This window comes from Caretta caretta, chromosome 20, assembly GCF_965140235.1.
Source record: "Caretta caretta isolate rCarCar2 chromosome 20, rCarCar1.hap1, whole genome shotgun sequence".
In the NCBI taxonomy this organism is placed as follows: Eukaryota; Metazoa; Chordata; order Testudines; family Cheloniidae; genus Caretta; species Caretta caretta.
In genome coordinates this window covers 14,890,864-14,905,624 of record NC_134225.1, presented here as the reverse complement: position 1 = coordinate 14,905,624, position 14,761 = coordinate 14,890,864, and the positions used below count along the sequence as shown (strand labels likewise).

The 14,761-nt window shown below is 36.8% G+C and overlaps 2 protein-coding genes and 1 long non-coding RNA gene across 4 annotated transcripts in view; all 3 read right to left on the bottom strand.

The window, feature by feature from the left end:
- LOC125627614 (uncharacterized) overlaps window positions 1–14,761 on the bottom strand; it is a 69,087-nt gene that overhangs the window by 48,749 nt on the left and 5,577 nt on the right. The window lies entirely within an intron of this gene.
- HOXC5 (homeobox C5) lies at window positions 1,579–4,672 on the bottom strand. Its single transcript, XM_048831903.2, has 2 exons — window positions 3,462–4,672; window positions 1,579–2,813 (listed from the first exon to the last, which is right to left on the bottom strand). Exons 1-2 carry the CDS (start codon window positions 3,916–3,918, stop codon window positions 2,599–2,601), a joined length of 672 nt encoding a protein of 223 aa, XP_048687860.1. The 5' UTR covers window positions 3,919–4,672; the 3' UTR covers window positions 1,579–2,598.
- HOXC6 (homeobox C6) lies at window positions 6,461–11,892 on the bottom strand. Of its 2 annotated transcripts, none has more exons than XM_048831901.2 (2): window positions 8,322–11,892; window positions 6,461–7,549 (listed from the first exon to the last, which is right to left on the bottom strand). In XM_048831901.2, exons 1-2 carry the CDS (start codon window positions 8,719–8,721, stop codon window positions 7,209–7,211), a joined length of 741 nt encoding a protein of 246 aa, XP_048687858.1. In that variant the 5' UTR covers window positions 8,722–11,892; the 3' UTR covers window positions 6,461–7,208. The 2 variants fall into 2 exon arrangements, with proteins under 2 accessions (XP_048687858.1, XP_048687859.1); XM_048831902.2 differs by having other exon boundaries at window positions 6,461–7,525; window positions 8,322–11,888.

The window sequence follows — 14,761 nt, the reverse complement described above, 5'->3', positions numbered from 1 at the left end:
ACATTTGACCACGCTCTACTAATTGTACCCTTAAAGACTTCCAGGCTACCACTAAAAGAAACTTTTGTTTCCAGGTTCAGGAAATTGTTCCATTGTTTGAAATGTGTAAAGGAAATGCTATAAAGTTTTATGGAGCTATTGGCTTCTTCAAGCATTTGTTTCTACTGTAAATAGCTCTCAAGACACATCAGGGATGACCTTAGTAGTGTGTGTTGTCTATAGGTATGGTGTGTATGTATACAAATAGACAAATATATGTTTGTATACAGACACACACACATATAATTGTATATATGCAAGTGTTTGTATATGTGTGTGTGTGTGTATCTGTCTGCCTGTATGCATGCGTGTGTGCACATACATATATATGGACAGACACACATAGATAGATAGATAGATAGATAGATAGATAGATAGATAGATAGATAGGGTGGATGGGGATAGATAGATAGAGAGATAGAGAGATAGAGAGAGATAGAGATAGAGAGAGAGAGAGATAGGGTGGATGGGGATAGATAGATAGATAGATAGATAGATAGATAGATAGATAGATAGATAGATAGAACAGACCTCAAGAATACTAAATTAGGCCAATCACGTTAAATAATAATAATAATTACAATAACAATAATCAGGGGGTTAGAAAACAGTGGTTCTAAATACATTTTTAAAGTATCGAGATTTCCTGTATAAGTTTTTAACTACCAAAGAAAATGTAATTTTATACTCAGATCTTGTAGCATCCTAAAGACAAAGTAACTTTCACAACGAGCACTTTAAAAAGTCTACCCTAAACTTCCACCTTAAACCTTGCCGGTGAAATCCTGGCCCCACTGAAATCAATAGCAACTTTGCCATTGGTTTCAGTGGAGTCAGAATTTCACCCTGAACCTCTATTCGAATATGGGCCTCATTCTGCTCCCACTTAAATTAATGGTAGTTTTATTATTGATTTCAATGGGAATAGGATAGGGCCTATAGCCACTAAAAGGTACGGCGCCTACATATCACTGTACAGACACCAACTCATGCAACACATCCATTTAAACCAATGGGAGTTGTGCCTGAGCGTTCTTAAGTTGCTTCTCAACCTTTTAAAAGATTGTTTAGCGGTATCAACTGGGTTGTTTTGGGAAGGGTATTTTCTCTGAACTATACCTATACACTTGGGGGAGTCTTTGAAAACTAGATTCCTGGCAGAAGAGGCCATCTGTCAGCTGGGGGAAATGAATATAGAGCCTAAAAGGAGTTCACTTGGTTTAGAAGAAGCCAACGCTGCCATATTATTTGTATGCTGGAAGTAACAGCAGTCCTGCACTTTATTCAGAGATGGTTCTGTCTAGCACTCTACAATCAGAAGACCCCACCACTGAAAAGCACACATAACTCAAAGCTTTTTTGGGTCGAGGTATATAAGTGTACAGTAAGAAATGGATCCCTCATTCTGCCCCTGTTATCTCCAGAGAGATTTTTAAGCTAACTAGAAGCAGGATTGAATACAACTCTAAGAAGGAAAATCAGCACAAAGGGGTTAATCTCAGCTGGCACGCCAAAGTTTTGTATTATTTAGTGTTTATTTAATATGACAAAATATAAGTTCCATGGTCTTTCACATATGAAACTGCAACCAATAAATATACGGCGTACATTATTGAAAACAAGTTATTAAAATGGACTACATTTAAACAAAGATGTACAAATTTTTGCTTTTTTATATATTTTTAGCATTTAGCAAATCTACATTAATTACTCAACAAATAAATACACAATAATATTAGGTCCAGATAATTCATTTTCCCCACATGCTTTACTCTTCTGCACAAGGTATTTCGGATGATTGCTCAGGCCGATTATTTCATAGTCCATTCCTTTCTTTTCATATGCAAATAATAAAAAAATAATGAATTCTAAGTCCGAACAAAACAAACCAACAAAAGAAACCAACTCGTCTCAGAGTTGTTGTTTTTTTTGCCATGTTTGAGGACAAGTGCATCTATGAAATAAGCTGTGGATGTATCCAATCCACGTACAAGGTAAACATTTTTCTTTTAGGCTTCAGAAAGTAACAGTGGAGATGTCAGGTCTTTTACGTACAACCCGAGGATACAGAGGTTAATTTACATACAGTAAAATATATCCGCATTTTCCCTTCTGCTATTAACATTAAGCAGACAGTTAAGGAAGATTCTGTGACTTTAGACAACTTACTTTGCGTTTTTTCTCCCGTAGGCAGCTTATTATTGTTGTTGCTATTGTTATTATTCTAGCACTGATAAAATATAACCCATTAGCTCTGCGGATTGTTTTTGAGCAACATGATTATGATAGTCCCTCCCGCCCCCCCAGAACGTACAGGTTAGAACATTGAGTAACAATCTAAAGATCTATACACTAAGTTCTGCATGAAGCGAAGAGCAGGTTTTTGCATACTAATAAGATAACTCCTTTGTCTGATGGATTTGTGAGGGTATGTAACACAGTCCATTCAGCAACACGACCCCCTCCCCACCCTAAAAAGAAAAGTTTTTTTGAAGGTAGATTACAACCAAACTCGTGTAAATATTTATTGACTCTCTCTTTAGAGAGTCATCCTTCTACTTAGAGAGAATCTTTGCTTTTCAATTTGGAATCTTTCTTCCACTTCATTCTCCGGTTCTGAAACCAGATTTTGATTTGCCTTTCGTTTAAGCACAGGTTGTTGGCAATTTCAATGCGCCTCCGGCGTGTGAGGTATCTGTTGAAATGAAATTCTTTTTCTAGTTCCAGAGTTTGGTAGCGAGTATAGCTAGTTCTGGAACGTTTGCCATCTGTTTCTGCAAAAATAAAAGACACCACATGAAAAGCCAAAACAATTATGTTTCAAAAATAAATAATAACACAACAGAATATAAATAAGTCCCCTTGGTTATACCCAGGACAATTGTATCTGCCTAGGACTTCAAGGTTTGGCCAGGGTCAACATGTAGCTTCTCTTTTTATAAACACCTTCAGATTAAAGTTTGTAAAGATCAAACGTATGCAGACTGAGCAGAAGAGAACCTGTTCCCTGTTAAACATTAAGAAAGTGTGCAAACGAGGGGAATATATTTTTATGGGCTGGATTTCTATCCTGGAGAGGGTGCAAGGAGGAAAAACAAGTCTATATAGACAGGATGACTTTTTTATATGTTTTTTGGGGGTTTAATATTTTTAAAGAGAAGCCTAAAAGAACATGTGTATTTTTAAAACCCCCTCCAAAATATTGGAATATTGCCTTTTATACACGTTTTGTTTCTATGATCCAATTATGCTGTCATAAATTTGGGCGTATATAGCCTCTAAGCCTTTTAGTGGACAGTTTTACGAGCAATTGATGCCTTAGTCGTAAAATTTACGACCTTAGTTTTTTTTTATTATTTGCCCCGTATGGCCTATAAAACCAGGCAAATCCTGTGAAACAAAATCAAGAAGTGAAAGTTTACCATGGCTCATGTGTAGTTTGGTCATCCACGGATATATTTGTGGTGGTTGCTGCTGCTGCAGTTGTTGCCCTCCTTGTTGTGTAGTTTGCACGGGCTCCGCTTTGATCTCGCCAGTGCCCTTAGATCTATCCTCCAACGCCGTGTTACCAGCCTTCTGACTGTAAATTCCTGGGTTTAGAGTAGTCTGGTCGTCTCTGGCTAGAGAGTGCCCTGAAGAACCCATGACTGTACAGGAAGGTCGGTCGGGGTTAGTTCTAGGGCTTGAAGACATGTCCAAACCGTTCAGAGAGTTGGAAGAACCAGAGGATGGGAATGTGATGCTTAGATCCAGCCCACTGTAGCAATACCTGGATGACTGAACCTCAGACAGAGATCCATAATTCCCATAACTTTGCATGGTATAGGCAGGAGCATTTTGACTTTGCTTATAGAACGAATTGGCTACGTAAGAACTCATGTCGGATTTTTTGCACCCTTTTGATTAGGCTTGATTTGTGGCCCTTTGAAGTTCAGGGGGTTTTTTGTTCTCTAAAGTGCAGAATTTATAGGTGGAGATTCTTCTTTCTTTATTCTATGTGCGCTGCCCAAATAAGGCATGTTTAAATAGAATCACGTGACTGTGTTGGCCAGTCATAAATTTGGCTTGATGACCCCAGGAGGTTATTGATGGAAGCCTGTGAAACGTATCTGATATGTTGGCAAAGCAAACTAAAGGCCCCAAGTAAAAACCAAGACTACGAGACTATAGCGTCACCTGGTGCTAGGCCTGTGGTATAACGCTTCATAAAATACGGCTTCCCATGCCCCCCCTCAGTGTATACATTGGGCTTGGGTGTAGAGTGGCCAACATATAAAAGTCTTTAGCCTTTTAAGAAATGGAAGATTTGGCTAATTTTGTGTTGACAGAGCTTCAGAAGCGGGCATGGACGTATTTGTGTGGGATAAAGCCAGTGATGCAAAATATGTTTAGATACATGCCATAATACGTTCTCGCTTTATTTTCTTTGTGCGCATATATTCTGTGGCTATAATAGCAACGTATGGTTTATATGCACCTTTAGAGAAACACACTTACCTAGCTGTGTTTGGGTGGGAAGGGGGCGTTCATATGTGTGTCTATGCGTATCTGTATTACTATAGATATGTTTGTGTATTTGCTGTAGACTGAAACGCTTTAGTATTTGTAAATCACAAAATGCGTTAGTGTGAACTGTTAGTCGCTATATTTTATTTTGTTAGAATAATATATCAGTTCGTGCATACATATATACACACACAGATATATATATACTATATAATATATGTAATGTATTGTCTGTAATATATGTTACAGACAATACATTACATATATAATATATACAGTATATATACATTGTCTATATTGCATATACGTATACATTGTACATATGAATGCACATATGATTTATCATCTAAATCTCCTGTAATATGCAGCTATACACAGCAGATTTGAATATATATCTATTCACATCTGCTGTTTATAGCTGTATGTATATATATATCTACACTCTAGCTCTGTGTATCACTCTGTGTGCGTTATGTTATGTGTTAATATCAGTCTATGTATTCAGTGGCAGGGAATCCCATAAAGTTACCTCCCCATAAATATTTCATGGCTTAGGTGAATGAAATAAACACATACAATGCCTTCTCTTCGGTATATGTGAAAAAAAGCTCTTAAGTATTAAGCATGGGCTGCTTCTGTCATGTATCTACAGTAATGACCGAAAGTTTACAATTTCTATTACCTTTACCACTGCAGTTTACTGCTTGAAGAAGTAGGGAGACCTGTGCTTGATGCTTACTGAGAAATCAAATCTCCTTTCAAGGGTATTTAGTTAAATGATTGCATTAAAATATGATTCCTTCTGCTAGACTGCCTTAAGACAAGAATACGTGCGTGTTGCAATATACACACAATAACAACCTTAAAATCTATTTCAAGGTTTGTTGCTTTAAATGTTATGACAGTTCATATATCATATATATATATATATATAACTACATAATTTCTAGTTCATAACTATATCATTTCTATTTTTTCTATTAAAATTCAGACCAGGGAAACAAGTTTGTTTATTTCTTTTTAACCTTCCTGTTTTCTTTACTGTGTAGCAAGACTATTGTTTTGTAAATGCATATTTTGCTCTCCTTTCTTATGCCGTTTTAAGTAACGTACACAAGCGGGGGTGGAAAATAAGCAAATTATGGGATTATAAAACCTCCCTGCTCTTTTTATTTCAGCCGAATCCTGGTTGTTTAAGACAAACTCTAAGAGTATGGTGGGTCTTCCAGGAAAGATATGCCCCTAACGTACCACAATATGTGTTAGATACAGAATGTTCCTACCACTGGTAAATGCCTTTGTACTGAATATACCACAGATGACATAAAATGTAAGTTGTGTTCAAGCCTTCGTAACATATTATATAAGTCTGCAATATACCGTAGTGTAATATTAGCATTGTTTACTTCATAGTATGATATTGTCAATTACCCTCTGCTGAGTGCCAGCTTTTCTATAGAAACGGTCTAAGTAAGTCTGGAAAAGTGTGTGACTGCTTAAAGCTGGGTGTTCATCAGCAATTTCAAATTCATGTATTTATTTATTTATTTATTTATTTATTGAATAACAACAACAAACATTCTGTGACCTGTGAATTGCCTGATGAGGATTGCAATAAAAATACTATTTGAACTTTGGAAATCCATTTTTTTAATCAGGAAGCGAGAGGTATGGCACAGATTTGTGATGCCCTTTAACAATATAGTAACAAGACTAAATAAAGGAGACAAAGCAAAATGTATACTTCCCCTTTTGGAATACTTTTGAATGAGAGAAGTATGGAGGAGGTGTGTGTGTGTGGAGGGGAAGGATACAGGAATTTGATTTTTAGGAAAAACACACAGAGAATAAGTGAACTTTCCAACACCCTGTTATCAACATGAGGGGCTCCAATTGAATCTCAGAGGCCAGTCTGTAAACTTTAAAAATAATATTCAGTTTTATTAAATACTCAACAATAGTCCTCTGGACATGATCTTTATACATGAGAGGGTGTAACACAAGGTTTGGTTTTTTTCTACTGCTATAGACCTCCATTCACTTTATACTGTTGAACATTACAGTGCTAAACATAAATATAAATACAGATACCACAAATACAGCTAAAAATATTCACACATAAACTGTCACAGATTGCAATGATGAGCCCAGGTATTGTTTAAATACAATTAGGTTACTCTTGAAAATGCTATATTTACGTGGAAAGATATTTCAGGGAATTATTTTCAATATGGTGGGAAACTCGTTTTCTGGATGATGATGATGATGATGATAATAATAATAATAAAACAACTGCATAGAGTCCATCTTACAAGGATCATCCCAACACAACTAGGCAACACTACAGGGTGTTCTGCCTCCTGCAAGCCAATTTCTTTTTAGGAAGAAACCTGTGTTCAAAGTTAGATAAATAGGCAAGATGGGGGTAGGTGAAGGTTTATACTCAAAACCTAAAAGGGATTGTGGAGCAAGTTCTGAACTGAATATTGGGGAATGGGGGGTGAGAGTGGGGGAAGGTCTGTCTTTCATGTCCACGTTTGGCTCTTATTTTTTTTTAATGTAGCCAAACATATAACTTGTGCCAGTGATAAATATAGCGTGTATGTGGGGAGGGGTGGGGGTGGGGAGTGGGGGGGGGGCATGAGGGGCTGAGCCGTCAATTTTCACTCCTTTTGCTTTTCCTCCTCTGTCTCTTCTCGCTTCTCTTCCTTTGCACCCAAGCTATCTGCAGCTGCCCCAGCGCCTGCGCCTCCTCCCCCAGACAGAGTGGAACTCAAGTTACTTTCTTTTTTCCATTTCATCCTCCTGTTCTGGAACCAGATTTTGATCTGACGCTCCGTTAGGCAAAGTGCATTGGCGATCTCAATCCTCCTCCGCCTTGTCAAGTAGCGATTGAAGTGGAATTCCTTTTCCAGTTCCAGGGTCTGGTAGCGGGAATAGATCTGGCGACCCCTTCTACGATCCGCTCCATAGCCGACACCTAGAGATTCAGAAACAAAGCAAACTAAAACTAATTAGTAATACATATATACCTTAGTGAAGACATATCTATTTTGATCACTGAAACCACAAAATCGATTCCCCTTCTAGCCCCCTCCCTTCCATCCTACATCCCTATTGTCAACCCCCCCTCCCCAGTTCTTAGCTCCTGTTTACCCAGATTCAAGTTAACACACTCAGCCCCTGCAGCACAAATGGTTTCTAATCTAGGCATGCTACTCCTTGCAAAGCTTTGGAGAGTCTTGCTTTAATTATTCCCCCACACACCCCCCCCCCAAAAACTAAAGAGAGAGACAGAGAGGGAGAAAAGAAAACTAGGGGTTCTCCCTAAAGTGTTGCCTTAATTACTAGAAATAGACTCTTCCTCTTTTGTGTTATCAACACAATTTCATAAATTCCTATGTAGAAATCTGTCACAGAGAGGGATCCTTTTTACATATCCTTCCGTCTCAATAATAAAAAAAAAAAGTACTTACTCACCTATCATTAAAACTTACTTTACCCAAGTAATATTTTGTACTTAACTCAAAAGCAGAGCTCACTGCACTTTATTATAGATATTTTACACTCTCGAAGTCTTTTAATTAGAAAGAGCATAACAAGCCATATTTGCTTGCAACAACTTAACAAATAAAAGGCCTGTAGCGGCAACTGTGAGGCAGCTATATTATTGTTTTTATGGGGCCATAAAAAGTAGCTGAGCCTGTTCTGCTAGGGAGATAGTCGTAAAGATGGTTCAGTTTATTTAATTTATATCTCCAAGCTGTAAAACTTACCACTGTGGGAGTTCATGCGCTGCATCCATGGATATATTTGAATGCTAGTTTTTTGTTCTTGCGAAGTGTTCCTGTTTTGGTCACTGGTAAAATCCTGTGCAATTGAAGTCTGTGTATTGTGTCCCATAGAATTTTGCCTGCAGCTAGAAAGCATGTCTTTTTCTTGGTAAAAAGCATTAGATCCATAGTCATATGGTCCTCGGCTGGAACTAAACACAACATTATCTTGCGGTGAATAAAAAGGAGAAGAGTAAATCCGGTTTTGAGCAACGGCTGCTCCATAGGTAGAAAAATGCCTGACGGGGTCATAAGCCGTTGAATTGAGAGCTACATTGGGTAGCACATCTTGGCCACTGGTTAGATGGCAAGATAACGATGGGTTTGTAAAATAGGAATTCATATCTTCCTCTATACCTGGGTGTATGATTTCTTTAATATTTATTTCTGTCTCCAGTTTGTAGTCTGAACTAGATTGTTATAGGGAAGGCTCTACTCCAGGACAGACAAAATGACAAAGTCAGCTGACCTGGTTTGAGCCAATAGGAAGCTAGATGTCAAGAAAGGGAAAAATTGCTTTTGCTTGTGTTGATTCCCCAGTTGAAACTAAGTATGCATTGAAAGTAAGTCTTGAAAATTCTAAATATAAGATAGCTTAGAAGAAGGAAAGCAAATATTAAGTGCGTGGGGGGGAGATTTTGAAGGGGGGGGCTCTTAGGGAAAAAACACATCTGAATTAAATTTGAAATTTCACAACCAAATCTAACTTTCTCTCTCTCGCTCGCTCTCTCTTTTATTATTTTTTTCAACACTGAGCTTTTGAAGCACAGAATTTTTTATGGTTTCCTGATATCTGATAACAAAATAGCTCAGAATTCAAAGTAATACATCTCACGTGCCCACAGAAGATTAATTCATAAATTATCCATCTTTCTTCGTTTTCTCATGGAGCATTGGTCAATATTATGGAGTCAAGTGGTTGTGTTCTTTATGAGAAAATATTACATAAAGCGAGCAAAAAGAAAAAAGACATGGCGACTGCTCAACTGATAATGTGGCTTTTAGAACATTCCTGAACTATGGATTTGGAAGGAAGTTGCAATAAAAAGAGACAACATTCCGAATTCACGTTAGTCTGGAAGTTAGATGTTCTCTTTTAGTACAGTTTGACATTCCTGTCCTGAATATTTCCTTTTGTAATTTTCATTGGTTGGTACTGTTAGAATATATTTACATTTTCAACAGCAACCGCAACAAAACTCACACTTTTCCTATTTGCAATTTAAGTACATTTTGAAGTCTTGGTTGAGGACAGCACCTCGTGTTTACGTTTACAGAAATTTATGGTTTCAGATATTTACAACAGATTTAGGAAACTTCCTTTGCAAATATTTGGTTAGATTAAAGAGGATTATATTATCTCTTGTCTTGGTGAATTGCATCTAGAACTAATTGAAATGAAGGCAGCTAATCTAATTTTAATTTCAATCCAGTCCCATAAATTGCTCCTTAAATGTAAAACATACCTGCTGATCTGTAAATATTGCAAGGTATATTCATCATTCTCGTGGCTTGCTATTTAAAAATTCAATTATGCCAGGAAACCCTTGGCCTTTTTCTTCAAATTTAGGATTTGTGTAGAGTGGTCTGGTGAGATGCAGGCTTTCAAAGTTGCAGGGTAAAAATTCGAACATCTGAAGGTGTTTTCTTGCTGTTACTCAGTACACTTAATTCCTTTTTAGCAATGTCTCCCCTAAAACATTTTAGTTGACAAAGAAGAGGGGGAAAGCTATATTTCCCCCCTAGCTATAACAGGAACCCGGATGCCAAAGAATTTTATGATCTTTTTCCTCTGTGTAACAAAGCAAAGTAATCAATGGTGGCAATAAAGCCATAAACGAGACTACAACTGAAAAAAAAAAAAAAAAAAAAAAAAGCTCGTGTATTCATCTTCTATAACATTAAGGCTTCCCTTGAGTGTCACTAGGAAAATAAAATAAAGTTTCTGACCAAAATGAAGATAGCTGGAAGTACACACCATGTTATTTAGCACATGTGCCTTGTTGCTGACCATACTTTGGCTCCCACTCTACAGTGTTCAACTTGTGACCAGCCTAGTAGAGATATACGAATTATGCCCAATGTGACGATTTACTGGTATTTTCCAAAAAAACGAAGTTTAGTTTGGTTTCTTGTCTCCCCACTCTTCTCCCTCTTCCCCAGCCATTATAGGTGGGGATTTATGGAAACAAAACAAAACGGAACAAAAAAACTACATATGCTATCCCCCTGGTGTTGACATATTGCACACCCAGCCACATACACATGCAGATGCATGTGTCTACAGATACATATATGTTATATAGATTATAACTGTAAATATATGTATGTACTTATATGTCGTATAGGAACAATCTCATTTGAAACCATGGTTACTTTGGAAACCAACGATTGCACTGCTTCCAGATATGAAACTGGGGCAATGTACAATAAACTGAATGCATGCATGCATGCATGAATGAATGGAGGTCGTTTGCTTCCTCTTGGTATGTTGCCTTACCTTATGTGTTACTTATGGTCCAAATGTACTTGGAGAGTAAATTGAAAGTAGCAGGAATCCTTGGAAGATATACAGATATAATTCTATGTGGGTGTGATTCATGTGGTTTCTTTCACCTATAAAGATGCATTTATAATAATCCCAGTCTTGTTAAAGTTTTGGGAAAGTCTTGGCTTGGAGGAATTAATTTTTGTATAGGTGCTCCCGGGCTCTTGTATTAAAGACCTGTCTGATAACCGTGAGACTAGGAGTGGAGAAAGTTAAGTGTTTTATTACTTCTCTAAACAGAGGGCAAGACTTAAAAGTCTGGTCGATTTATAGTGAACAGTAAACAGCTGCCGTAAAGAAACTTAAAATAGAATGCTTTCCCTCCTGAAAAGCCAGGGTTCTTGGGAGAAAAACTCCTGCAAATATAAATGAGGCATCATTAGATTATGTTCTACTGATTGCACTCCTCAGTCTAGCGTTTTTAATGCACTAGATTTTTATTCAATTTATATTTTAACCAGTATTGGGATTTCTCGAAAGTATTTCATCAAGGTATGTCACTTACAAAAGGTATTTATTATTTTCCCGCATGAAAACATGTACAGGGAAATATCTAGGGCTATTTCTGGTTAAATTGGTCTGCAAACAATTATGTAAACTCATCAGCAGAAGCAAGAACAGATGTTTTATTAAAACTGCTACACAGCAGTGGAAATATGCACAAGTCTTCGAGTAGTTCTTTAATAGCAGTTGCTCTTTGTTCCCAGAAAATAAAAGCCCACAGAAATCTGAAATAACATCCACTTCTCATAAGCCATATCTCCCGCCACGCACACACACACATTTACCCCTCTCCCCACTCTGATGTTCACGGGGGGGGGGGGGAAAGAAAAATATGTATAGGGAGAAATTTTTTTCTCTCCCAGCCATAATTAGCGAATTGATGAACTGATTTAGAAAAAGCCTTCAAAAATTCAATCCCAACACATGTGTTTTCTATCCCCACTAATTACTGAAAGGAAACAAACCCAAATCTCTCCCCCCCCCCAACACCCTACAGCCTTAATAAAATGCTACTGTCAGGTTCCTATTCTGCTTAGATCCTGAATGCAAATTTAGACGCCTGTTTGTTTGTTTTAAGAGGGAATGGGTTTGTTGTTTGGTACAGTCAGAATGACCAGTTGAGGCTGATAGCACAAATGTAGTCAAAAGCAATCACACTCTGTTAGCCAGTGCATTGCCTGGATGTAGAAATCTGCTTTTTCATAAATACAGGTTGTGTCTGGGTGCTTTTAACGTGCACCAAAAGTTAATATAGGTCAGAAGTATTTACTTGATGTTCCTGTGCAGTATGAATATACATTTTAGCATTCTATAAGTGGGAGTAGAGAGAAAGTGTTTATATTTTCAACACACATATTAGAATTCCCTGTGTGTGTGTGTGTGTGTGTGTGTGTGTGAGAGAGAGAGAGAGAGAGAGAGAGAGAGAGAGAGAGAGTACAAAGAGTTTATATTTTGAATACATATTATCTCTGTGTATGCATGTATGTATCTGCATTGTATATACTATATAAATATTATATAAAACGAATGTGTAGAGTCAAACTAGAAATTCTTTATATACATACACACCTATATATACATGTAGAATATGAATGTAGCAGTACGCATATATACACACATACACATATATAACACATAAACTATATAAAGAGAGTGGTGGTGTGTATTTATATCTGAGCTGAATATTTTGTAGTTGGTAGATGTGAACAAGTGATGTCATTCAATATCTTCCTGATTTTAGCTGATCTTACCTCATATATGTTATCTCGGTCTTTTTTTAACTTGGCATGTATTGCGCACGTGAGTTCTTGCCTTCTAATTTATTTTTTATTCCTGTTTTTATAGCACGTGCTTTCCTAGTCGAATATGGCTTTTCATGTAAATAGCTCTTATAAAAAAGAAAGAAAAAAGAAAATCTATTTGAGGATAACTTGGCACGTATGCGCCATAGGCCACTATTTCCCAACCTGAAATGCTTTGCATTGTTTTGAGTCTCTTCTTTCCTTAGTTATATTGCAGTAATTAAACCTGAGGACGAAGAGTCTGGCAGCTTCTGATTAAAATAGAAGAGGAAATCTATCCTTCTACTGCATACTTTCTATTCAGCTCTTGATGGACTGTTTAAACTTTATTTCAATGTTGCAGACAGATAGTTTTGAAAAGGGAAGGCTATTTGGCAGGTTTATTTGCCACTTCAAGGCATCTTCTTGACAAAGACGCACCGAACAATAATTAGCAATAATAGAGCTCTCTCTTTTTTCATTTTCCACCTCTTTCCTAGGAGCCTATTATTATTATCATTATTATTTATTATTTATGTTATTGTTATATAAACCCCATTTCTTCAGTCCTGTATGCAAGTGTGTCTAATATCTCTAAAGACAGGTTATAAAGACTATATTTACCACAAAGTGCATTCCAAGTTTGGTATAATTAGAAGGAAGACTCCTTTCTATGCACCAGCCATTTTATTAATTGGGTTGCATGGCTGATGGAAATAAGTGTAAATGTACTGTTATTTTAAAAGAAAGAAAGAAAGAAAGAAAGAAAGAAAGAAAGAAAGAAAGAAAGAAAGAAAGAAAGAAAGAAAGAAAGAAAGAAAGAAAGAAAGATTCTGCCTGACGCCTCATCTTCACCACACACAGAAAGTTGAAAGTGAAAACATTTAGCCTTTAGTTTCAAAACTGAAAAATAATAGTTCTAAAATAACAAGGGAGCATAGTTTTCTCAGGTTTGCAACCGCCATTCTGTAATCACTGCACGCATTTCCAGAAGAAAAAAAAAGAAGACAGAATTCTGGAAACTGTCAAAACACATATCTCATAAACAGGAAACTGGGAGATGGAGGGGGGGGGGGTGGCGGGGAGAGAAGATAAATTAATCTATTGCACTATTTAATTTATTCCCTTTTTCTACCAAGGTTTGAAGTTCTTTCTAACATTGTTGAGCGTTTGCTTATGTTCATTTGAATTCTTATTGCAACTGAAATCGACGGTTATTATGCCTGAAATACAATTTCTAATATGTGGATTTATTTATTTTTGCCTTACCAGATTTATTGATGACCCAAAGCACCCCAACACAAGAAGCCAGAATCGAAACCTCTCCGCAGAAATGGAACTTCTCTTTGTCTTAAATTGCCAAGTAACAATGTTGTTGCTAAACTTAGCGTCAGCACCTTCATATGCTATGTAATGATGAGTAATGCATGGATATAATCCAATTTTCAATGTAACATTACGTCAAATGTTTGCTAATTAAATGCACTTACGAATAAAGAGGAAAGGAGGACTTGTGGCACTTTAGAGGTTAACAAATTCATTCTCAGTGCTGGGGAAACCCCAAAATGTTGATATGTGTAAAATAATTGAGGGTTACATTATGTAATTGCCAAAAAAAAAAAAAAAAAAAAACCCTTATAATCTCTTTTACAAAAGTACGGACAATAGTTTCATATTCCATTTGATCAAGGAACATTTATTTCTCAGCCACTATCTAGTTTGACAAATGAGTGCATCAGACTGCATCGCATGTATGTCATGCCTTACATGTTAAAACCAGGTACCACTGCAAACTCCTAACACCCTGTGCATTTCAGAGAACTATGGTTTAGCTTGGTTATTCTGTCTGGCTGCGTGAAAATATTCCCTACTATCATGTTTTGGGTGGGTTTTTTCTTTTTTTCTTTTTCTTACATTCAAGATAGCTGCATTTATGACGTCACTGAGTTGACGCGGGCAATGGTTAGTAGCTAAAATTATTAAGCGTATCTATATCTATAGATAGAGAAATATAGATACACAACTATTTATGCTCAGTGTAAGGATTAAAA

What these genes read in the sequence shown, in the direction of transcription:
- HOXC5 (XM_048831903.2), bottom strand. Translation starts at nt 3,918, where the DNA reads ATGAGTTCTTACGTAGCCAATTCGTTCTATAAGCAAAGTCAAAATGCT. An exon ending in CAAACTACACATGAGCCATG is followed by an intron (nt 2,814 to 3,461) that starts GTAAACTTTCAC and finishes TTATTTTTGCAG; the next exon opens with AAACAGATGGCAAACGTTCC.
- HOXC6 (XM_048831901.2), bottom strand. Translation starts at nt 8,721, where the DNA reads ATGAATTCCTATTTTACAAACCCATCGTTATCTTGCCATCTAACCAGT. An exon ending in GCGCATGAACTCCCACAGTG is followed by an intron (nt 7,550 to 8,321) that starts GTAAGTTTTACA and finishes AATTAGTTTTAG; the next exon opens with TTTGCTTTGTTTCTGAATCT.